The 25,166-nt window shown below is 39.6% G+C and overlaps 1 protein-coding gene across 6 annotated transcripts in view; it reads left to right on the forward strand.

The window, feature by feature from the left end:
• Nucleotides 1-25,166, forward strand: part of LOC126916144 (triokinase/FMN cyclase-like) — a 111,604-nt gene that overhangs the window by 59,458 nt on the left and 26,980 nt on the right. For 5 of the 6 annotated variants that reach the window (XM_050721614.1, XM_050721611.1, XM_050721616.1 and 2 more), the window contains 2 exons: nt 5,329-5,718; nt 7,824-8,077. In XM_050721614.1, coding sequence (XP_050577571.1) covers nt 5,329-5,718; nt 7,824-8,077 — 644 coding nt within the window. Of the gene's footprint in view, nt 1-5,328; nt 5,719-7,823; nt 8,078-8,270; nt 8,722-25,166 lie in introns of those variants that run through there. The other variant, XM_050721615.1, reaches the window with a different exon arrangement.

Here is a 25,166-nt window from a genome sequence, read left to right on the forward strand (position 1 = left end):
TATACGATCGCCTAAAACCAACAATAGGGAAAGAAAAATTAATACCAGATCACCAACACTCAACGATAGAGCAAATGTGCAGGCTCGTCAACGAAATTTTACGAACAACAGAAAAGAAACAATACCGTACAGCCCTCTTCATGGACATTGAGAAAGCATTTGACAAAGTGAACCATGAAAACCTCTTACAAACAATCAAAAAACATTTCTCGGAACAAATCCATCACTTACTGAAATCGTACCTAAGTAACAGAACCTTCGTAATAAAAATCAAGGACACACATTCTGAAGTTAAAGACATCAAGGCAGGGGTACCACAAGGAAGCGTCCTAGGCCCAATACTATACACATTATACACGGCGAACATACCAACAACTACCAACAGCACAGTACTGACATTCGCAGGCGACACGACGGTACTAGTCAGGCATACTAATTCAGAAACAATAGTCACATTACTACAAGAGCACATTACAAACATAGAAAAATGGTTAGAAGATAAACAAATAAAGGCAAATCCCAGTAAATGCAACCATATTACATTTACGCTAGGAAAGCGGAAATCACCAAATATCCAATTGAATAGCGCGCATATAACAAACAAGGCAAGTTAAGTATCTAGGACTACACTTAGACACACAACTTAGGTGGTAACAACATACTAAATCAATTACAGACAAAATACGGATATACAGAAGACAGATGTACTGGCTAACTAGTCGAAACTCTAAACTCAGCATTGAAAATAAGCTAAAAATCTACAAAACGATAATAGAACCAATTTGTACGTACGGAATATCGCTATGGGGGACAGCAGCAATGAGTCACAAATAAACTAGATCCGCTACATTCGAAGATACTGACGACAATAGTCAATCTCCCATGGTATGTCAGAAACGAGGATATACACTAGGACTTTAAAATACCAACGGTCAAAGAAGAAATCGGTAGGTACGCAAAAAAATACAAGGAAAGAACGGCAACACATTCTAATCAACTGGCTGCTGAGCCAAACTCAGCGAGCAAAACTCTTATAGATAGAAGACTAAAAAGAAAACACCCCACTGAGCTCTCATACAAATTAAATAAAAAAAAGAAAAGAAAAAAACTTGTTAATCGTCTATAATTCCTTACAATTTGACTGAAGTTTGTTAGGAAAACTTAACGGAATATATTTTTATTATTCGTCTACTAATTATGAAAAGACCGATTCATTCAAATATTGGAGTTATTATAAGTAGACTTTCGAAAGTTGCGAGTATTCGTTTCAATGTTAAGAACTTGATCTAGTCTTTGTTGTTTTCACGTGGAGGAAGTCTTCATTAATACTCCGCACAGTCTAGAGAAGAATGCGTGGTAGCGCTAGATTCTTATCGGATAATATCTGCATGATGGTCTACCTCAGTATGTTAGGGGATCTCCCGAAATTACAGTTAGAAACAGCGGCGTTATCCTCCACTTTCCTTATAGCATTTTCGGGGAGGTGTACACTACTTCTATTTCTAGAGGTGTATACTAAGGTATACATCTCTCCCGTAGCGCTATGGGAACACTCAACAGCATTGTGCTCCGCAATAGGTCGGATTGAAAAATTATGGGATATTTTCGTATAACTGTTGGAGCATACAAGATGTCGGAATAAAGCTTTATTTAAAAAGTGTTGAAAAATAATCCTTATTGAATTAAATACGATGTACATAGTATATTTTATGTTTAACAATACTTTTAATTTTTGCATTAAATAGCTTTAAGCAATTTGAAGAATCTGATTATTTCATATTGTGAAAGAAATACAAAATTAAATAGTACTACAAATTTTGGTAATTTTGATTTGAAATGTAATGCCTGTTTGAAAAGTAATACTAACATTGTATCTAATATTATACACATATATATAAAATAAAATAAAGTAATATAAAATAATATAATAATAATGGTAATGTACAATAATAATACACAACAATATAATATGTAATCATCTTGAGAAATATGAGGAAAGAAAAAAAGTATAAAAAATAGTAGAAATCTTATATAATATGAACTTGCTTACATATATGGAAACTGATAAATGGTTAGTTTCCGTCATTATATTTGTTTATGTGCTTTATAATTCGAGAATCTAGTATTTTATGGTTCTTGATAGATAATTTTAGTCTTAATGATGGCAATGGATCAAAGGTTAAAAATATTCTATAAAATGTATCTTCATTATTAGCAGTCCTTAAATCTTTTACGTTGTTTTTATTTTTATATTCCTTGAAATCCTTGTGTTTCGCTTCTTGTGTTTCTTCTGAAAGTTGGATGATCGAAAGTAAAACATATTGTATTATATTTGCCCCATGTATTAATAAGTTTGTTAACTTATGTAATACTATCCGTAATTTCTTTCAAAATATTTGCAGTGTCAAAGAGTTGTGCGTTGAAAATACAGCAACGCATCGCAGATATAATACTTGCTATAGTATTGCATACTTTATTGTCTACCATTGTTAAAGTCATGGTATACGTTATTTGAATATTACTTATTTTTGTTGGATTCAAATACTACTTTACTTTAGATTCGATTTATTTCATCCTGTATAATTTGCGTTGATCTTTTTACAAAATGAAATTTAATTGGCCGACAAAACCAGGATGACGATGGATGTAAATTTTTCTATAAAACATTACATTTTAATTTTTTCTGAATACGTAAAGGTAGAAACTCGAAATAAATGCGCTATCGCTATTTGTCATATCAGTCTTTGTGTAGGACACTTACTTATATCTCATTTCCCTGAACATCTCTATCACATCCTCATTTGCAAATAAAAATGTAATTTTGAATTGCGCTCTAATCTGTTTATACTTTTCGATATGCATGAAGTTGTCTGATCCAGTAAACATTATAGCATAACTTTGGTATACCCTTCTGCTATTTCTGTTGTTTCTTTTAGCGGATAACAATCACGTTTTTCTTTTAATAATTTGGAATATGATGGCCATAAGTTGCTCTAACATCTGATTGGCTTGTTTCTAATAAAAACATATTGAAGTTTAGAAAATTGTGCGATGTTGAAAATGTTTAATATTTGTTCTGTCGTAAATTTGTTCTGTTGTCCATTTTGATACGTACTTTTTCAAGAAAAGCTTCATTGTGTTTATTATTCTGCAACGTTCAGAAGGGGAGGGTAACCCTCAACTGCAGCAGGGAAAAACAGGGGTTTATATTACAGAGGTGGATGAAACGGCCTTTCTGTTGTGGATCATCTCTCTTTCTGCAGTATTATGTGTTTGCGGAACATGGTTACCGCCTGCTATGATCTCTTACTGTCTAGTATTGCGCGAGTGGTTTTACACTAGCGAGAGGCTCTATTTACACACTACACAACAATATGGCACACCGACGCCAGTGACGGATACTTCTCAAGGTCGTGCTGCGCCCTGTAAGGACAGGCGGATAGGGATCCGCGTTGACCCACCGTGACGTCGACTTTTTTCTTACTTGATACAGATACTCTCCGAAGCAACTATGCTCGATGATACCTGCCTTATGCTGTAGGTGGGACTACCCTCCTTTCTGTCCAGCTAAGTTTCAAAGCTTGATAGGACTACCTTGACCGGCCTTCGATTAGTATCGCCAGATTGAACGCTCTGACGACGCTACGATGCAGAAGAGCTCATCAGGCCCGGACGCAATTCTTTCTTTTTTCTTTCCTTTTATGTGCTTGAAATATCCGAAAAACACTCCATAGTCCGTAGCGAGAGGATGCAGGTAGTGCGGGTTCTTACTTCTCTTTACTTCAACTCTTTCGGTATACGTCTTCGAGCGTGGTAGGAGGGGCACAGTGAATATTGAGATGTATCAACAGTACCTCCCGCTCCCTTGCCTTTGTTTTTACAAAAGTCTTTGAGTTGGATGGACTACCCTTTTCCATGCACATCCGGTGCAACCATCCTTGGGGGCTCGTTTGTGTGCAATAACAAACCGGACCCCTATCCGAATTGCGTGCAGCCACGGCGACTACGGAAGCCACCATTTTTCTGAGCTGTAGTTTTTTGAGAGTACTCCCGCACGGCCAGGGTGACTCGCCACAGTCTCCGACTAGTTCTCGACCACACGCATGTCGCTTAGCCACATCCACTGACAGTCTTCTTGGTACTGACTTGGATTATTTTTTTTCAGTGTGTTCGGTTCCATTCCATTGTTGCGCTACCTTTTTCATCCGGTCGTACATCACCGTTATTTCTTCATGTACAGTCGGGCGGCCCTAAGCCATGGCGATGAGTAGACTGGCGGAAGTCGATGTCCTTTTCGCCACAGTGCCTCTTCTTCGCACTGGAAAATTCCCTTTTTGATTCGCAGATTACTTTGCATTCACGGACTTTCTGCTGAAGTTTGGTGGCAGCAAAAATACTTTTTCGACTTTTGTGGAAATCGAATCTGGATTTTCGGAGAGACTCTACTAGTGAGGCTTATTTTTTTTCTTTTCTTTTCACGTAGTATGGTATTTTTACTCACTGAAACTCTCACAATGACTTTCATCGAACGCAATGGGGCAGGCACATGAACTCAACGGATATCGTCCCCGCGCCACTGTTCTCCGCAGAGAGGTGTTCTTCCTCTAAAAAGACGATTTTATTCCCCCTTCCCACCTCCGGAGATAACTGACGTCTACACTTACTTTGACGTCCGAGCCCTCGCCCGAATCGCTGCCACTCCGACCGCCCTGCATGAGAAAGGAGTATTTAGGACCTTCCTATGTTCCCCACTTCGCAGTCAGATCAGCCGGTCGGAGTATTCAGTTCCAACGACGACTAGAAGCTTCCTTTGTGACGCCCTCGCGCCTTTCACGCGCGCCTGCGTGAATTACTCTGGTTCGTCCGCTCGCCATACTCAATGGGCTTACGCACGCTGGGCTCAACCGCATAACTGCGGCTCGTTCTCCGGCGAAATCCCGCTGTCCCTCTGCGAAGTTCAAACCTAACCCAACCTAATTCAAATTGACTTATGAAGATCGAATTCTTGAAAGATGTAGTGGACAAATCTTTATATCCTACAGGTAGTATTCAAACGCTGTGAAGTGAATCTTGAATTTAGAGTTAAATTCATATGTACTAATCTTTATTTTTGCTCATAATGATTTTCTGTAATTTTATGCCAAACTTTTAAAACGAAAGAAAAAGTTTTTACTTTTGAAAAAAAAAAGAAAAATGACAAAACTTAAGAAACGATTTGATAGCATATATTATAAATTTAACAATAGAATAAATTTAGCCGAATAAATAATCTTAATGATAAAGTTAATTAATCACTGTAATGTGTACAAAGAATGTTTGTTAATATAGGAAGTATGAATATAGAGCCCCTTCGTGTGTATGCGGGACTACTGATGACGTCATTGAACAGTGCTGGAGTGCATATTACTCTTTTAAAATTATCCGAAGATGATAAAAGTTTCTTCATTGGTTGCCTAGATGCACCTACTGTTGCACCAAAGTGGCCAGGTTGCGTATATAGCATTTCTACAGAAAATTCACGAAAGGTTGTTCAAGATCTAGTAGTACGGGCAGTGGAAACAATTGGAATGGAAATTACTCTCGAACTACAGAACTTATTAAAGCAATGTTTGAAAAGTGCTTGTGAAAGTATCATTCAGAAAGAAAATCATCTTAATGATTTAGATAGAGGATGTGGAGACGGTGACACAGGATCGACGCTTAACAGACTTGCTACTGGTATGTATGCCACATCATGTCTAGGAATAAATACAAAACTTTCTTCATTATTTAATGATGATCGTTGAACCCTTCCACCAAGATTCAACATTATTGGTCTGCATTTTATCGGTATATACCATCCTTTTTACGTATTAAGGTCTTATGTAAATCCTAAACTCCTAATACTAATAACTCTTAAACTTAAGTAAGCTTGAGAAGTTGTTAACAATTTATCCAAATATTTAAGAATTATTATCCTACTTGAAACTTTGAATTACAGAGAATTCATGTATTGAACGTTCAATTTGATGTAATAAAATCTAATTCTTTTTCTCTTCATCAATCTTTCGATCACTGTTTTGATCAATTTTAACATTTGATCTTCGCACAATTACTCGGGTTTATATCACGGATACTATTTTGCTGAAGTATTCTAAATCCTTTGGTTTTCGTTTAATTTTTCCTTTTTGTAATCAAAGATTGAGATTTAGAAATTACTTTATGGTTGCCGAATTACATATCTACGAACCAGACGAGTTACACTTTACATATGTACAACAATGGCGCAGCATAAACCCGTAATTCACACATAGAAAATCAGTGCATGAAATTCCTCCTTGTTGTACCTAATTCACATCTGTCTCTTTCTGAGTTTGGAATACCTTGGTGAGTTCGGGTATTAAACGAATTGCCTAAGCGGCAGGACAGCCACTGATTTAATTAAGTAATCATCCAACGTCATATTCAGTAGGACGAACATGTCCAGATATGAAGGTTTATCCTAATAATATATTGTAAGGTTTTTTAAAATAAGAGTTTGTAAGGTATCTTCAATTAACAACCAATAAGACATATTTTCTAATAAATAATATTTATTGGAAATATTTTTTATTTTCCAATTTCTTAGCTAAAACATTTTTGAAAATTAAAAAAAAAATTATTTTCTTTTAAAAACATTATTATCAAGTTTTGAAGATTAATATCAAAATGAACTACAGATATACTAAATATTACACTATATGTTAATCCATTTCATAAGTTTCTAACAATGCCTCGTGATTATTTTCGTTTTTTACGAATCAATTATGATACGATAATTATTTCTAAACAAAACACATAACAAATTTACATATCATAAATTAACTACAATTTTAAGAAATATGATGACATTTCTTTAGATTTTTAAATACAGCATGTTAGATAAAAAAGTGCTAGTGAAACTAGTTATCATATACAAGATGATTTGAGCAATTGTAAAAGGTCATATTTTTCTTTTGGTTCTGCAGTTATAAAACACTTACTGGAAACATATATTTTCTAAAAAAATGAGTATAGAAATTCATATTTCAATAATTCCCTCAATTTGTCGTAATTTTTATTAAAGACAATATAGTATAGAATACGTGTATAATATACAGACTTTGTATTAAAACTGTTGGATTTGTAATGAGACAAGTTTATTTAAGAAATTGGGGTTTAAATAACAAAAGAGACTTGACTTAATAAATAATATTTTAATATAAAAAAGATATCTTTTCATAAATCTTATATATCTCCAATGATTCTCATAATATTACTACTTCTTGTTTCTTACAAAACATGAATACGACATACGCGGCAAAAAATCTACTGAATAATTGCCTGACGCATGTGTGCTCGCATACTCTTAAACAAAACAGAAGCAAATATATGTATGCAATATCATTCCTGACTTATGCATATATTACAAGAAGAAAAAGCCGAGGAGAGCTATATCAAAACTTAAACATTAATAGTAAAAGAGATGTTTACGTGTTCCGGTTTGACAACATTAACACGCTCTGTATATAATTAATTACTAAACTGTGGATTTTTATGTATTTATAAAAAGTTTTAATGTGCAGAAGTATACAAAATGAGCATAGTATGCAGAAATGTATTAAATATTTGAAATAAAATACACATTTTGTAATATCTCGGTGATAAAATGAAGTAAATTTTTATTGAGATTTTATTTTTTATTTATATTCGTATAAATATGAATTTGAATGAAGGTCTGCAGTTTATTAATTGATATCATTTTTTTGATACAGAAAATACGATCGAATTTAACTAAAATTTTTTTGATAAATATTTATTTTCAGGAATTTTAGCAAATCTAGACAAGTTTCAATTTTCGCATCCATCGTCAGTTTTTATTGAACTCGCTCATATAGCCGAAGAAGAAATGGGTGGCACTTCTGGAGCATTGTACTGCTTGTTTTTTACTAGTATTACCACAGAATTAGTTTCACTTTCTGAAAAAAAAGGTTGGCTGCAAATTTGGGCACGTGCATTTCGCAGTGGTCTAAATTGCTTAATAAAATATGGAAAAGCGAAACCGGGTGATAGATCCATGGTAAGTTTTTATAAATATTTATTATATAACATTACAATAAACTTTCGATAATTTCCCAAGCATATTCGGGATTTCAATAGTTAGTGTTTAACATTGTAAATAATTAAATCTGCATATTATGTTACTTAAATCTTGCTACGCCACCTGTGACATGACCGATAATCTTTTTTTGCTTCTACGATATTTTCGTTAGTTGTCACGAGGACGACGAATCGAATACATGTGTATATTACGCTGCACAACAACAAAAGCTTATCTTGAATGCTGCTCGCTTAATTTCAGTACTGAATTGTACTCTAATCCGGATCGATACACTTTCTACACCTTGTAAATGGTTGGATTATCAAATATGTCACATTATTCGATTGTACTTGTAAAACAGTAAAATGGAGAACAATAACTTGCAGAACAACAATGATGTATAGCAATATAATTTATTAATAAAAACAAAATATGTATAGGCTGTTAAAAAACGTAGTGGGTAGCATTTATAGGGTGTAATTCTATGTATTAAGGCAATGAGGAAAGTGTGCGGAAATGTCGTTTATTTTTTCAAATTTTATATAATCTAATTGTATACTAGGAATATGTTAGCAGTTGCCGTAGGTTAATTAATTGACTGATAAACTTTTCTGTCTATTTCATTCACACTTTTCTCACTTTACTTCCTCACGCATTACGGGCACTCTGTATATCTTCTTCTTTACTACTTGTACGAGGTAAGTTGCTGTCCATGTATCGTTCGATTGGAGGATTCCTGTGCACCCCGTTGGTTAGGCTGACCTACTTTCATTCGTGTAAGGAGGTTTGCTCGCGCACAGGGATATTTCAGCTAATTCTTAATTGTCAATAACTAAAAAAACAAAGCTGAAGGCGCAATTTTTAATTCTTGATTTTCATCTTATTTTAGCTTTAAGAAATACCCCTTACATTTTTTACACCTGTAGCAGAACAACCTGTATATAAATTGTTGAATTCTGATGTGAAATCTGTCGTTTAGAGACCGTTCGGCTTCTTATCGTTCAAACATACATCCGCTGTTCGTCAACTAGTCCGAATGAGCCCAGGTATTGCAGTACGAAAGTTAAATTAATTTTTTCTTTTAACTGATTTATTTAAATCTGAGTCCTGTGAGGTGTTTGTTGTTTCTCAATTTATTCCATGTTTTTACATTCGATGTATTCATAGCGGAGCGCTCCAAAACGAGGTAATAGAGATCAATCTGTAGAAAGTGATCGTTAACAAATTTTAAAGTATGATGTAGAAGAAAATATTTAATACATTAAAAATGAAAATTAACAGGTGAAATAAAAAAAGGACAGTAATTTTTGTAAAAATTGGAACAATATTATTATAGTTCATTAATAACTCTGGTAGTTGAATGCGATTTTAAATGAAAAAAATTGCAGTTATATATCAGATAATCCAAATCCAAATAATCCAATATAATAAACAAAAATTGAACTATATGTGGGTATAGAACTGGGTGCACTTGCTTCTTTGAAAGGACGGCTTTAGAAGCCTACAAGGACATGAAATCATTGTGCGAAAATCCGCGAGGCACGTTTTCTTCTTACCTCATTTCGTTTCCCTTGTCTTCTCCTTATTGTAACACCAACTTTAAGATCTTTCAGCGACAACCATACTGCCTAATTATACTTCTAATAACAGCTCACAGGTGGCTTGCAACGTTTGATTGTAGCAGTAAGCGTATATATTAAACTGTTGCAGTTTTCAATATTGTTGCAACTGCTAGTTTCGAGTTAAGTAGATAACTCTGTATATCAATGTGTGATTAGAAATCATAACTGTCTGCAAAATTAACTGTTGCGCAACGTTCTTGGCGTTTCTATGCCAAGCATATTTTTATATAAATATAAAATATTGCTTGTTTCAACCGTTCGCGGAGAGACGCGATCGCGAGATAACGCGTCAACGAGAGTCGTAAATTCTCGTTACGATTAACCAATCGACGCCACGGACTGATTGATCCCCTATTTCTATTACGAGAATAGAGGTGGTTAGGTTTGAGTGTATACGAACAACTACACTGGATTGGTTGATAAAAGTTTAATAAAAATAACGAAACAACAAGTTCAGTCAACGATCAACAATTAAAAACGAAATATATAACAGTCAAGGTTTGATTAACGGTTTGCTTATAACGAGACCTGTCGCACTTCGCAGCTTGAAATAGACGTTATGTGTTAGATTCGATTCAATGTGTAACGTTCGACGCGTCACAAGGAACTGATCGACTTTAGATGATTTCTTTGTCTCATTTTTAAGACCACCCCCACTATACTTAGATCACGCCACCGTTCGCGCCTATGATCTGTTCTTGCGTGGAAAACGTAACGGACAAAATTCGACGTTTCGAGAGCTCGCTGCTTGGCGACAGCTATGCGCTCGTCGATACATTGTATATGATCCGGCCGTCAGATAAGACGATCTGACTGCGACATTGTAGGGCCGCGAGCGATGGTTAGAAAATACAGCCTGTGGTAAGCCTCGTGGCGTAACATTGCTAATTATTCACAAAGCGGACGACTTCACAGATTTACGTGAGCATGAAATATGCTGTCAGGATTAACCTATCAAATAACTTCTTCCTATAATGACGGCAACATATACAGAGAAAAGGTGTCCAGAATGTTGATCATGATAACATCTTTCAAGATCATTGAAATCGATAAGGTCATCTGCTTTGTAAATAATTAGCAAACTATTTTATCGATATTATTGAAATCACAATTCAATATGTTTATTGAACTATTTAAATATGAAATTAAATTTAATATAATTAAAGCGTCGTTTTTAGCGTTTCTATGCTAGATTGCGTCACACCGTGTATCTCGTTTCGCGTACCATCGATTTCGTGAAGGATCGTTGGCAATCAATTTGTTACGCATTTCGAGTACAGCTCGTCGTTCACATCAGAATCAAGTACTTCGATTGCCATACCATCTAATCTGTGTTACAGTTCTTGTTTTAATGTGTTTATTACAATTTCAGTTACAGAAATATACATATTGAAACGACACATTATATGAAACGACACATATAAGCATAAAGTAGATACAATACATCTAGATGAATATAATACATCCAGAAGATGGCGGCATGCAGAGAGGACGCGTTCACATCGCTCTATGCTCTGTAACCGAAATTATAAAGAACATAAGGAAAGGCGACAAAAGAAGTTGACTAGAGTGCTGCGCCAGTGTGTGTGTACAAAAGTACGCAAGAAAATTGGTAAGGGATGGACTGGATGGGACAGGGAAGTACAGAAAATTCAGCCCTGTCGACGAGGCAACAAGGAGGCCATGTTGGGACGCGCGTCGACAGAACCGCCGCGCGGGCAACCTCGGAAACAACCCGAAAGGTCGTGTGCGCAGGACCCCACTGTGTCGGCATCTCACTATCACGGGAGTTGACCGCCAGGCCACCAGATAGGCTCCTGCATCAGGCGAGGATAATATTCTCAGGAGAGAGGAGATGGAGAAAGGAATGGAGCCTGCGTCAGAGGTGGCCAGGAAATTTAAGAGAATTGCTGACAGGGTGGACAGACCAGAGGGTTTGTACATGGACCGAGTCATGGCGCCAAGCGCCGGATCATACACCGGAACAACCACGGCAGGAATCTCGCAAGGAAGTGCGAGTTTGAATGTCGAAGAGACGCTGGCCTTTGGGGTTTCGCCCTCATCAACAATGTCCAGGGGACGAAAAAGGAAGCTGACATCCACAACCCCAGATGTATCTGTGGAGCTGGTCTTGGAGATAAGAACGTCCTCGATAGTGAGCTAATTCAGCGAGTAAAGGAGATGATATAGGTGACGACGACATTGTCGAATTTGAAAAACACCATCAAGACCTTAAAGGAGACGCCAAGCACCATTGCCGCTGGTACGATGGAGCTGACAAGGAGGACGGGGCCCGCCTGCGGCATTGGACCTGCTAGGTTGGCGAAGATACGTGTAGCAGTGCTGGAGAAGGGAATTGAGGTCCTTCGGTAAGAGCAAACCGGAAAGGCCGTTTGCGGTCGTCAGGAGAGTGCAAGGTGCAACACTTTCCCAGCAGAGCTGGGCCTTCCAAGAAGGATGATGGAGGAGGGGGTGGGGGAAGAAGGAGTGTCTCTGCGTCCTCAAAAAAATTTGAGGAGCCCGAGCCTTCGCCAATGAACGCCGACAACGCCTAGAAGAACGCCTACAAGACTGGCGATATAGCCGAGAATCACGGCCGAGGAAGGCAACTACTGCTACAGGTAATGCCGCCCAATCATCGCTTCCGAGTGGGCAGGAGGGTGGCGAATGGAAGGTGGTCGAGCCTAGGAAGAAGAAGAACGGTATGAAGAGACCAGGTGCTGCCAAGGCGCCGGGGACCTTGCAACTGCCTCGAAAAGGAAGGCCGATACAACTAGTGTTTACCGCCGTAGCAGCTTTAGATAACGGTTTCGTACCTCGGCGAAGTAGCCATACCGTACCCAAGCACCCTTAGGGCCATAGGGGTTGGGTTCACCCGGTACCTAGACCTTGCTGCCCTTATTAGTTAGACCTGCAGGTTCATTCGTCCCAGGTCGAACGGGGCTTCTTTCCTAGCCCTATCGTCTCTCCAGGACGGTTCCGGAGCAGTTAGGACGCTGCTCACCCAGGGGCGGCCATTCCGGGGAGCCACTTAAATCGGTCGTCTTGCCAGCATTTGGTCATCAACCATTACCCCCACCAGTCCAAACCAAATTGGTCGAGCTGAGGGGTCATAACTCTCTCCGGGTTTCATTCGACCCCCGTGGTCTCAACTTTAGTTATTCATGGGACTATCGGTGTGGATGTACGGCCACGTCACTGTCGGAAATCCTGTTAACCGAGCTTAAAGGTTTCCTAAGTTCAAGACAACGAGCATCGGTCAACGCCGATGGTCCACTTCCCCGGACTTACACCAACGGTTTCCCCTGGCTTCGGGAACGTGGGTTTGCCAGCCCTTATAGACTCCATAAGCAAGTCCTCTCTGCGGGAAACGGAGGCGGTACAAGTAGTATCTTCTTTGGTAGCGGGTGCTTTCCTCGGAGAAAATTCTATACAGTACGCTGGCACCCCTAGGGCCATAGGGGTTGGGATTACGACCAACCATCGCACAAGGCACCCAGTACCTTGCTACCTGGATTAGCTATGCCTGGCAGGGGCTGTCGCTCGTCTCAGGTCGAACGGAGCACATTCTAAGCCCTCCTGTCTCTCCAGGAGGGTTCTGGAGCAGGGAGACGCTGCTCACTGCTCAATACACCTTATATCGGCTCTCTTGCCAGCATCTTCGCCATTAAACACTACCACCACGAGTCCAAACCCATAATTGGCCGAGCAGAAGGGTTGCTATTCCCTCCGGGCTTTCACTCCACCTTCGTGGTACCATTCTTAGTCATTGATGGGACTATCGTGTGGATGTAGGGCCACGTCACTACCGGCCGGCGACCTGTTAACCGAGGTCGGCAGTTCCAGATGGGACTCACATGAGCGGGGGCCTCAAGGTACAATGTACACGGGAACTTATCCCGACAGGAACATATCTTTATTCCTTGGCTTCAGGATCATGAGTGAGCTACTACCCAATGCCACCTAGAGAGAGTGTAACCGTACTTAAACGCCTTACACTCCCGGCGACCTTCCCTGCGGAGTACATAGAGGACTCAGTAAGCGGGTCGCTTGTCCCGACGGTCCTCCCTGGGGAGGACGTGGGTTTGCCAGCCCCCATAGACTTATATAAGCGAGTCCTCCCTGCGAGAAGGGGGCGCGGTACAGACGAATAGGAAGGTGGTGCTCCCTCACCTTCCGCAATCATCTGCGGTGACCTTAACATTGAGGGAGTGAACGAAGACTCTACAATGCTACAGATGCTTAGAGCTGGGGCACGTAAGAGTGAGTTGTAGTTCAACAGTTCACCGGAGGCGCCGGTTACCGAGCTGAGAATTGCCCTGCCTCCATACCTCCATTGCCCAGTCTGTGAGTCGCTCGGTGCGCCCGCCAACCACAGAAGAGGAGGGACGGCGTGTGTTCCGTCGAAAACTGAAAGAACGAGCCGAATTCTGAAGTCTGCTGCAGGCAGGAAACAGGCAGATAGCGCAAGAAACCCACCGGGATCACGAGTTGGTAGATAACCGGGGGAAGGCCATGGATATGGATTTGGTAAAGTAAATTCATGCGGCTCTTGCAGACCAACTTGAGGGGATTGTGATGAGTACAGGACTTGCCCTTCCAGACGATATGGGAGAGCAGGGTTGCCTTGTAACCGAGCCTACCAGACACCTCTGACTGAGTCGGAAACCTGGATAGCTTAGTCGCCGTAACATGGACGTTAGCGCCGGGCGCGTCTGCCGGCGGAGTCCTGCCCAAGTAGGACAAGGAGTAACGATCGAATGGGCTGGTATGGTAGTGGTAGACGTATATGTCTCACCGAACAGCGGCCTGGTCGCGTTTGGGAAGTTCCTGGACAGGGTTGGCAATTACGTGAGACGATACTTTCCCCGTTAGGTTCTTGTTCTGGGGGACTTTAATGCCCACTCCTCGCAATGGAGGAACATAGGACTGATGCTCGTGGACGGGTACCAATAGATCGGGCGCCTATTACTTAACAGGGGCTCGACCAGCATGGCGTGGAGAGGGTGTTCCGTCGTCGATATTACATGGGGCACACCCAATGCGTTTCGACGAGTTTCAGACTGGAAAGTAGCTAAGGAGGTTGAGACTTTCTTAGACTACCCCTATATATCCATGGAAGTGGGCCCGGAAACAATGCCCGCGGAGAGTCATTGTGGCCGACATGCCGAGGAGGATATGGGATCTCCTCAGACTTGCACGACGGCCTAGGGGATAACGTTCAGAGGGGAGGCCCCTCCCAATGCCCGAACTAAGTTAGGAACGACTCCTCCAGAATGCGAGAAAACGCAGGAATGCTCCAGTAGTAATTCGAAGAAGGTCCCGGGGCATCCCTGTTGAGCGTCAAGCAGATCACCGTGGACTTTTAGTCGGTTAAGTCCGATACTGCCCCGCCGCTTCCCAGGAGTGGCAGGGTGTCCATGAGGATTTTCCCATGAGGATTTTCGATTAGCAGTACTCTATAAATCTATCAGTACACTATAAATCTATCAGCATTCGTTGCTCAGCAAATATCAAATCTTACTGATAGCATGAATGGTGTTGTATTTTGAATGAAAAGCGAATTGATCGTTAGGAATAATATGATTGAGAATGTAATGAGAGTTTATTAACTTATTAGCTACTCTGGCAAATGTCTTATTGATACCAGGGAGAAGATCTCTAACTAAACGGATTTGATAAAGTCTACTACCTTTTGAGAAGAGCAGGAGTGACGAAATGACGATTCACGGGATAGAGTTGGTTACTTTATAGATTTTCCTACCACAAATGAGTTAGTCATCACTCTATGTCTCTTTCTTCAGCAACTAAAGCTAAATGTCAATTCATATCACTACGGTCAAATACGAATACATCATAATTTATAATTTTTAGTTTATTATAGCCCGTTGTTTTTATTTTACGCAGCTTAAAATGCCTATTGAGAAAAAATAATCCAACATTTCATTGTATCTTACATCGAGAGCCATTATGTGGAAAGATTATAATATTAAATTCTACGATGAAAATTGTAATGAAAGTTACTAATTTGATTAGAAGTACAAATAATGCATTCACGCGTAAAAAGTTTAAAAACTTCTTACAAGAAATTAGTGCCACGTATGAAGGCCCATCCTTGCATACAGATATACGCTGGTTGAGTTCAGTGAACAGGTTGTCCCGATTCTTTTCATTAAGAAATGAAATAGCCGAATTTAAAAAAAATGAAATAAAAGAAGTGAGGATTTATTGCATTAATTTTAAGATATTTCGTTTTTAAGTGAATTAGTATTCTTGATAGACTTATATATCGCCTCAACCGTTTAAATCTAAATTTTAAAAAGCAGGACCAAATGATATCAGAATTAATTGAACACATTAACGGCTTCCAGAAACAAATCTATTTATTTATATTAAAAACAGAAACCTCCCAATTTCATCATTTTCACTCTCGTGAAGAGATAACAAATGAACACGCAAATGCAAATTTTCAAAAATTCACAGTACCGTTAACAGAAATTAAATTTTATAGAGACTGAAATTATGCAACCTGTAAGGGGATCTGTTCCTACCTAGTAGCAATGAGTATGGATATAATTTTTTTATTATTATTATTATTATGTTATTTTATTATTATTAACTGTTAATAAATAATTACGTCCTGTGTTTTGATCCACCTATAAGTGAAAGCATTTTTCTTACTATGATACGCATAAAATCATGGTATCGGTCGGCACTAGTAGACTACTCATCTTCCTTACTAAAATTCCAGTCGATGTATCACCGCTTGCTGACGAAATATCGCAACAACAATGTTCATATTAGGTATGTACTTTTGTTTGCTTTGAAATAAAAACAATAGATTGCAATAGGGCAACAGTTATAAAATATAACTATAACACATTCCTATCTGATCGTAATAGGGTGAGCAGACATTTAGCTGTTGTCTAAAGGAAGATCTATAGACTACTGGCTAACTTGCTCATAGTGGTGCAATCGGTTATCTACATGAGTAGTACATGTTACCTGGGCAGAGAAAAAGTTCGACAGCTCTGAATTAGAGGATTGGCTATTTTCCATACAAATGGAAAATATTTCAAGTTAAATGCATTACTGGGTAATATGGTATAATAAAGAATGTAACTATAGGGCAGATGTTTCAAAACGTAATTCGGGATGCTATTATAATCTAAAGACTTTTTATTGTTTAATTTGGAAAAAATAATTTTCATTTTCTCAAATAATGTGAAATAATTGGCCAAAATAACATGTAAATTAGGGTTGTTGACAGGATTGTACTTCGGAAAAGCACAAACTTTAGATCACTCTAGCAAGTACTAGAAACCTAACCCCAATCTAATACTAGAAACTTTCTCTTTTAAAACTTGTACTATTTATTGACTAGTTAAGTGAATTTATGATTGACAATTTTTGTAGTTTTGGTGTGAATTTTTTTAAAAGAGTTACCTGCAACATTTAGTTTGTTTGTAGGGTTTGATATTACTAACCGCTCGTCAGAATCCCATGATAGAAAACCGAGATCCAATTAAGTACACTTTTAATTCCTGGGGACATGTTGTTGGGGCAATATATGCTAATTTTAATGGTTTGTTTTCTTCAGTATGTATTGTTATGCGACAGCCTTCAGGTAAAGGTAAGTTGGAAGATATGAAGATTCCTCGCGAGGAATCTACATTTCCTATGAAGATGGTTTAGGGTCAGGATACAGCGTTTCAGGGTTTTGAAGACAAATGTTGAAAATTTGGGTTTTCAGATATACACCCTTAACAAACTTGATACAAATGGATGAACTAATGAACTATCGAACTAACGAACTTCCTCCAGCAACCACGCAATGGTTTTTATATCAGTCCTTGGTATGGGTTTTTGGGACAAAAACTGTTACAAGAGGTGGGGTTTTGTTAGCGATGCGTAATGCTACTCAGCGCAATGCTTTGAAACAAGGTTAAAAATATACCGATTCTTCCAAGCCGTATACGGTAATATTAGTGAAATCGATAAATCAGGTTTATCAATATTTTGTTCTTTTTTCTTGCAAAATATTTTAGATGCTGGGCTGAAAGAGACGAGTTCCTCCAGCGCGACAATTTATTAAGTATTGTTAGAACTTTACTTATATCTCTTTTGGACTTTTTGATATGAAGATTGATATACTTGCTAATTTGACTGCTGTTATTTATATCCAGCTTGTTTTCGTTGCCCAGGCATATCTTGACAATTGAAAGATCCAGTCTTGTGTTACACCAATTATCGATTTTAATAATTTCATATTTAATAGGACAGTGTACCAGCATAACAGTACCATCTCCAAATTTAGAACCAGGTCTGTTATTCTTATCTGAACTATAATTTTTATATCGACTTCAATAAGCAAAAAAGGTATCTTAATTTTATAAATATTTCTTTTTCTGCATGTATGTTCATCGACTTCTCCGAAACAACTTGATTAATCACAATGATCTTTTTTTGTATTTTGTAAGACATGTATTCCGATTGGTTCCGTTAAGGCAATTCTTTTTTATTAGTTTTTATAAACTACTTTTCTCATAAAAATCCAATTTTTATGTTTGATGGACCTTTGCACCTTGCAAGGGTAGTTCAGCGATTGATTCCATTTACAAAATTTTCTCGATATATGCATCGTTAACTATTGTTACTGTAAGGAATTTGTTGTTCATCAATTTCATTTATGTACGTTCAGTGACTGTTCTGCGATTGTTGGACTGATATTGAGATGATTTTTTTTTATTATTTAGGGTATGTTCTCCCGTTGATCCCATTAAAGAATTTTTCACAATTATTTATTGTCAACTACTGATTACTGCAAAAAATTAATTTTTATATATGTTCATCAATTGTTTTGAATTGGATTAAACTATTGGGATGAAAATTTCTATATCTATTAGGGGTAGTGCATCGAGTGGTCTCGTCAGCAAAGTTCTTTCTGTTTCTTTATTCTTATCTATTTTTATTGAAATCACCTATTGTTATTCATCGATTTCATTTTAATATGTTTAATTGTTTCTTCATAAACTCGTTGCTGAAAGTAATAAAATTCGGTAGTTTTTTTTTACAAAATTATCTCTGCAAGCGTACATCGTCCATTTCTATAGGTAGGCTTGTCTCTCAAAACCGACTTGACTCCGTACCTTTTATTATTAACTCCTCGTTTCAAGCATAGTTGGATCGTTTCTTTACACATTGTTTGTAAGAAGTAGACCTCAGCTATTTCCGTGCGGAAGAAGTCCTTCTAAACTTCGCATTTCTGCAAGCGCTTTTTCATCATACAGTTTCAGAATTTTTTATGGTACTACATCAGATATTCTCATTGTGCTGTTTATCAAGCCATTGAAAAATTGATGTTTCTTCAGCTAATGTTATTGTATGCAACAATTCTCCACAATTATTAGCTGCTTCCCGAGACGCGTCTGTTGAAATAATAATGTACATACGACGTGATTCTATCAACTTATTAGTAACTTTTGTGTTATATTCGTCCACTAATTTTACTGTCAGATGTATTCTTACTGCTATAGCATCCTCACACTCTCCGGTTAAAGGAACCCTCCTTTGCACGCATAGTATTTCTAACCTTTTTTTTTTTTGCGTGGGGAGGGGAAAATGCTATTACGCATGCCCAGTGACCCGCATCACTGGGTTATGTGGGAGTCGGTCGGATGTCGTTGCCATACCCACTAAAAACCCCTCCTCCTTCTTCCTCCGCTTGGGGGGCAGACAACCCCGGTAAAACCTGTCGGCAGTCATCAGGGTTGTCCTTTCGTGCCCCGTAGTATCTACTTCTTCGGGCAGTTACTGCTCATGTCGTCCTCTCAGCCAGTTCAGAATACTGGGCTGGTCTCCTTCTGCGGTTTTTCGTTGTTTCATGTTCTTGCCCTCATTGCTCCGCGTAGTTGTTGTTTCGCTCGTTCTCCTCCTTGCCTCTTCCCAGGCCCTCGCTGTCACCCTCCTGTGACACATGACGGTCTTGCAGAATTGCCTGAATTTATTCCAGCTCTCGTCCTTGGCGGTCACCGTGGCGATCAGATTGCCCACGTCTATCTTCCCGCCCAGAGCGTTCTCCAGCTCGATCCTTCTGTCCGTCCACTTCGGGCACGCGAAGAGGGCGTGCTCTGCATCGTCGTTCGGGTCTCCACAGTCGAGACAGTCGCTGTCCCTGCAAATCCTTTTCCTATAGACACCGAAGCTCCCATGCCCGGTTAGCAGCTGCATGGTGTGGTGATCGATGTCCATCTTCTTTTTGGTAAATAGCAGCGCACTAGGTATTAGCTTCTTTGTGATATTTTCTTTTTTGTAGTTGTTCCACTCCTTCTGCCAGTCCTCTTGGGCCTTCTTGCGAATCGCCTCCAGTTCCTCCTTCAGCTTGCAGCCGTCATCCGTGCCAATCCTGGACCCATGGATCTTGTTCCTCTCGTAGGTCTCTCCGAGCATTTTTATCTTTATGTAAATCGGGAGATTCCCGGTCAACACGCAAAGTGCCGCGTGGGAGACGGTACGGTATGCCGTCGTTGTTATGCACAGGGCCGTTCGTTGTGCTCGTTTCAGCTTTTTCCTGTTCTTATCGGTATTCGCTGCTCTAGCCCACACCGGTGCTCCGTAAGTTACGATGGACTCCCTCACATTGTAGTAGAGCCTACGAGCCAAGCTGGGCGGCCCGTTGATGTTGGGTAGAATTCCCCTAAGGGCTTCTATTAACTTGTCGGCTCTGTTACACACCATCTCGATATGCGCACCGAACCTCCGACTGGAGTCAATGACGACTCCGAGATACCTGATGCGATCGACCGTTTCGATGTCCGAGGAGCCCAACCTGAGTTTCACCATTCTCGGCACTCGCAAGCTTGTGATGAACATGACCTCCGTCTTTTCTCTCGCCAGAGTGAGCCCGACACTCGTGCACCAATCGTTGGCGATCCTTAGCATCGTGTTGACCTTGGCGGAGGCCTCTTCGTTCCTCCCGACGGAACATGTGATGGCCAGATCATCCGCGAAGGCGGTTGCTCTGACCATTGGCATGTTGTCGAGTCTCTCGAGCAACCGGTCGTATACCAAGTTCCACAGGAATGGTCCGAGGATGGATCCCTGCGGGACTCCCGCCGCCATCTCGTGCTCCACCGTGCCGTGCTGGTTGCTCACGATGATCCCCTCCTTCCGGATAGGTAACTGCCGATTAGCCTTTTGACCTTCCATGGCAGCTTCCTCTTGTCAAATTCCTCGTATATGCTCTTCCAGCTGAGCGAATTGAAGGCATTGCTAATATCCAGGGTGATCATCACGCATATCACCTTCTTCTGTTTGCAGATGTTGGCAAACTTCATCACCTGCGTGATGGCGTCTACCGTACTCCTCTTCTTTCTGAAGCCATATTGCCTCCGATGGAACGGGTCCATTCCGATGCATCTCTCGATGATCTTCTTAAAGCATTTTTCCCAGATCTTGCTCATGGTTGGGAGTATGCTTATCGGCCGGTACGCGTTAGGGAGATTGGGATCCTTACCCGGTTTCCTTAGCAGTATTACTCTGGCCGTCTTCCAGCAGACTGGGATCCTTCCTGATTCAGTGATGCTGTTGAACGCCCTTGTCACGAGCTCGCTCCTGCGACTCGCTACCAGCTTCGCGATCTCGCCCGGCACGCCATCGACTCCTGCAGCCTTCTTGGTGTTCATTCTTCCGGCGGCATCGACGACATCGCCTTCGCCGATGGCGACGCTGAGGCTAATATCTCCTTCTTCTTCGGTCTCTGCCTCTTCGCGGCCCTTATAATGGGGGGGGGGGGGGGGGTTCGTGTCCCAAGGTGAATAGCCTCTGTAGGACTGCCTTCACCATGTCGATCGGCATGTCGTTGGTTGGTCCCTTGCTTTTACATTTCTTCATGACCATGCGATAGGGTTTGCCCCAAGGGTCGCTCTCCAGTATCTTGCAGTATTCTGCCCAGGCTGTTTTTTTGCTGCGGGCGATAGTATTTCTAACTGAGAAGTTATTACTTTATCATACAGTAAATTATTTAATAGGTCGATAAACTTTGTACCATCCTTTAGCATGATGCAAAGTTTACGCATCTACATATTAATGGTGAATTCATAGAATAAAAATAGATATCATAAATTAATCTCTGTAGCACACTGCTATTGTTGTACAAAACACAAAGTAAGTTGAATATTGTCAACAAAGCCATCAAATAGTTTTTCATTGACTTTGAATTCTTACAGTCTTAAATGAATTAGTCGCAAGCTTTCGCGCAATATACACTTAATATCTCATCAATAATCAATTATCTTATATGATGCCACTTGTGTCTCTCCTGTTCAAGCCTTTGTTCTGTTATTCGTTGATGGGTCTTAACAGGGTGATTTTATTTGACGGGCGACAACATCAGTCTCTATATAAATCTATTTGATCATTTTATATTCTTTTATTGTCACAAATTATGACTGGATCTCTTGAACATTCATTATTTAATTTCTTCGTTGTGTGTTGCATTCAATGTAGCAAACTAGACGAGCGCTAATTCAATCATTTTTTCTGCATGAGCAAATTGTCCGACGGGTGCGTTTGTCAATATAGACATCAACTTCTATTTCCGTCGCAGGAAACATTATACTTATATAATATAAATATAAACAAAATGAGGTGGTATGCGTGATATATATCGTCTCGAACGTTCGTAACCTAAGGCGCTAACCACTTTTTTTTATCTTTGTTTATTAATTCCAGGTTTTTTACATATTTTTTTACATGATTTTTTTCCAGAATAAACGCTGAATTCTAATTGTAGGGTGGTACAGGCAAAAGTACCGATACGCGACGGTACGACGTAGCCATGCATTATTACTTTTCTTTTTTTTTTTTTTTCTTTTACGCCTATTATAGTTATTTAAATTTAAGCCGCTGTTGCGCTGAGCTTATGTGCGATGTTTTAATTTATGTCCTGAAAGCCTGGACGCAAAAACAGGACAGTTCGCTAGCCTATTAGGGGAGGGATGGGAGGGGATGGACTGGGAGGGGAGGGGAGGGGTGTTCTGTGGGATTAGTATAGTATTCGTATATCTATTTACATATTTACATATTTACACTTAATTCAGTGGGCGTTGCCGTTTTGTGTTTCTTTATCTTGTTGTTTTTTGTTATGGGTTCTGTATCCACCAATATTTTTTTGTGTTTTTTCTGTGTTTGTCTTCTGTATCCTTTTGGGGGAGGGCCATGTTGTATCTCCACCTAGTGTCTGCCGTGCGGCCATCTAGGTTTTCCTCGTATTGAATAGATTTCATTCCTATTTTCCTTTGCATATGATAAATTATGGGTATGTTGTTTTGGTCTTGGAGATAGTTTCTTTCGTCTAGGTATAGAAAGGCTTCGGGGGGGGGGGATGTAGCCTGTTAACAGAGTGTTTTTGAAGTATGCGTCGTTTGGGTATAAGCAGCCGAAGATTAGGCAGTTTTCTTTGATCTTCGCGGCTTGCGAGAAGTGATTTCTCGTTAGTTTTAGGATGTGACAGTCGATGCGGTGGATGTTGGCTAAGTCGTATATTTTTTTGTTTTTTACGTATTTTCTGTATCCGCTGTGTTCTGATCTGTAAATTCTCAGGCAAGCTCTGATGCATTTTCTCCCGAATATGCGAATTTTTTCCATTAATGAAGCTGGTATGTTGTACCATATTGGACAGCCGTAGGTTATAATGGGTCTTATTAGCGATTGGTAGCACATGATTTTTACTTTGCTATCGAGAAGTCTGGAATAAAACAGCCTTTTTGTATTCCAAAAAGCTTTGCTGGCTTTGGAGAGTTGGATTTCGATGTGTTGCATGTAATTTAGTTTTTCATCTATGTTTATTCCTAGGTATTTTACGCAATTTTTGTGTGGTATGAGGTTCTCTTCGTTTGCTTTTTCTTTTAGGCGGAATTACCTGACTTGTTCCCTTTCTGCTGGGCCGATTTTGCTTGTCATGGGTCTGAATAGTATGGTTTCGCATTTGCTTGCGTTAATTTTTAGTTTCCATATATGATAGTAATCGCTGATTTTGTTAAAGAGTTCTTGCAGTTCTGTTCTTATCGTTTTGGTTTTGCGGCCTGTTACGTAGATGATTAGGTCATCCGCGAAGGCTATGGAGCGTTTATGTGTGGATGTGTTGAGGTTTAAGAGGTTTAGTAAGTCGTTATTGTAGATGCTGAAGAGTAGCGGGGAATTTACTGTTCCTTGTTGTAGGCCGTTCTTTATGGAGAATTCTTTGCTTGAAGTGTGCGAGCCGTCGGTCATTATGAAAGTTTTGTTTGTTATCATGTCCCATACTATTTTGATTAGGTATTCGGGGAAGTTCTTTTGAATCATTTTATAAATGAGCCCTGGGATCCAGACGGTGTCGAAGGCTTTTTCGATGTCTATTAGGCAGGCGGCTACTCGTTGATTTGCGTTAAGTGCCCAGCAGATATCCGACGTAAGTTTGTTTATTGCGTGGATTGTGGAGTGTTTGTGGCGGAAGCCGAATTGGTTTTCCGGGATTATCTTATTTTTTGAGCAGAGGGCTGCTAGAGGGTTGTTTATGATCATTTCGTATACTTTGCTTATGTTGGGGAGGAAGCTTATGGGTCGTAGGTTTGCAGGTGATGAGCCGTCTTTATTTTTTTTTTGTAATGGCTATGAGTTTGGCTTTTTTCCATTTTTTGGGGAAGTACGTGTTGTTTAGTGCGTTATTAAACAGTACTGTGTAGTACCATTTTATTTTGTTTGGTAGACGTTTGAGCGAGATGTTTGGGATGCCATCGAAGCCGGCGGATTTTTTGTTGTTTAGCGTGGAGAAGATTGTACTTAGTTGATTGAAGTTTGTAAAGTAGTTTATTTCTGGGTCGGGCTGTTTGGGGTCGTCAGATGTGTTTTCGTTTGAGAATGTGCAGACTGTTTTGTTTAGCGCTATGTCTTGTTTTATTTTATTTTTTAGTATGTTTGTTTCGGCGATGATAATTCTGTTTAACTGTTCTCGGCCCATGTGTTCGTTTTGTGTGTGAGTTTTGGCGAAGTGGGTGCCGATAATGTCTAGTTTTTCCGTTGTTTTTGATATTATGAAGTTGCCCTCTGTGTCTTTGTTGGTGTTGTGTATCTCGATGCCTGCTTCTTGGATGAGGGGGGCTTTTTCTGGAGGCAGTTTAAGGGGCGGGATGGAGTTTTGTTCCTTTGGTCTGAAAATTTGATTTATCTGCGGGAACATGCTAGCAGAGTCTTTTTTGGAGATATTTTTTATTTTATTTGTCCAGTATTGATTTATAGAGTTTGCGAATTCTTGTTTTAGTTGTGATTTTATTTCGTGTAGCAGGTACTTTAGGAATTCTATGTCTTCTCTTTTGTCGTAAGAGTAGTTGTGTCTTAGGTTGTTTAATTTAGATAGTATGTAGCTTTTATCTCGTTGTAGTTTTTTTATTTTATAATTTATATATGGC

Source organism: Bombus affinis, chromosome 5 (genome assembly GCF_024516045.1).
Source record: "Bombus affinis isolate iyBomAffi1 chromosome 5, iyBomAffi1.2, whole genome shotgun sequence".
In the NCBI taxonomy this organism is placed as follows: domain Eukaryota; kingdom Metazoa; phylum Arthropoda; class Insecta; order Hymenoptera; family Apidae; genus Bombus; species Bombus affinis.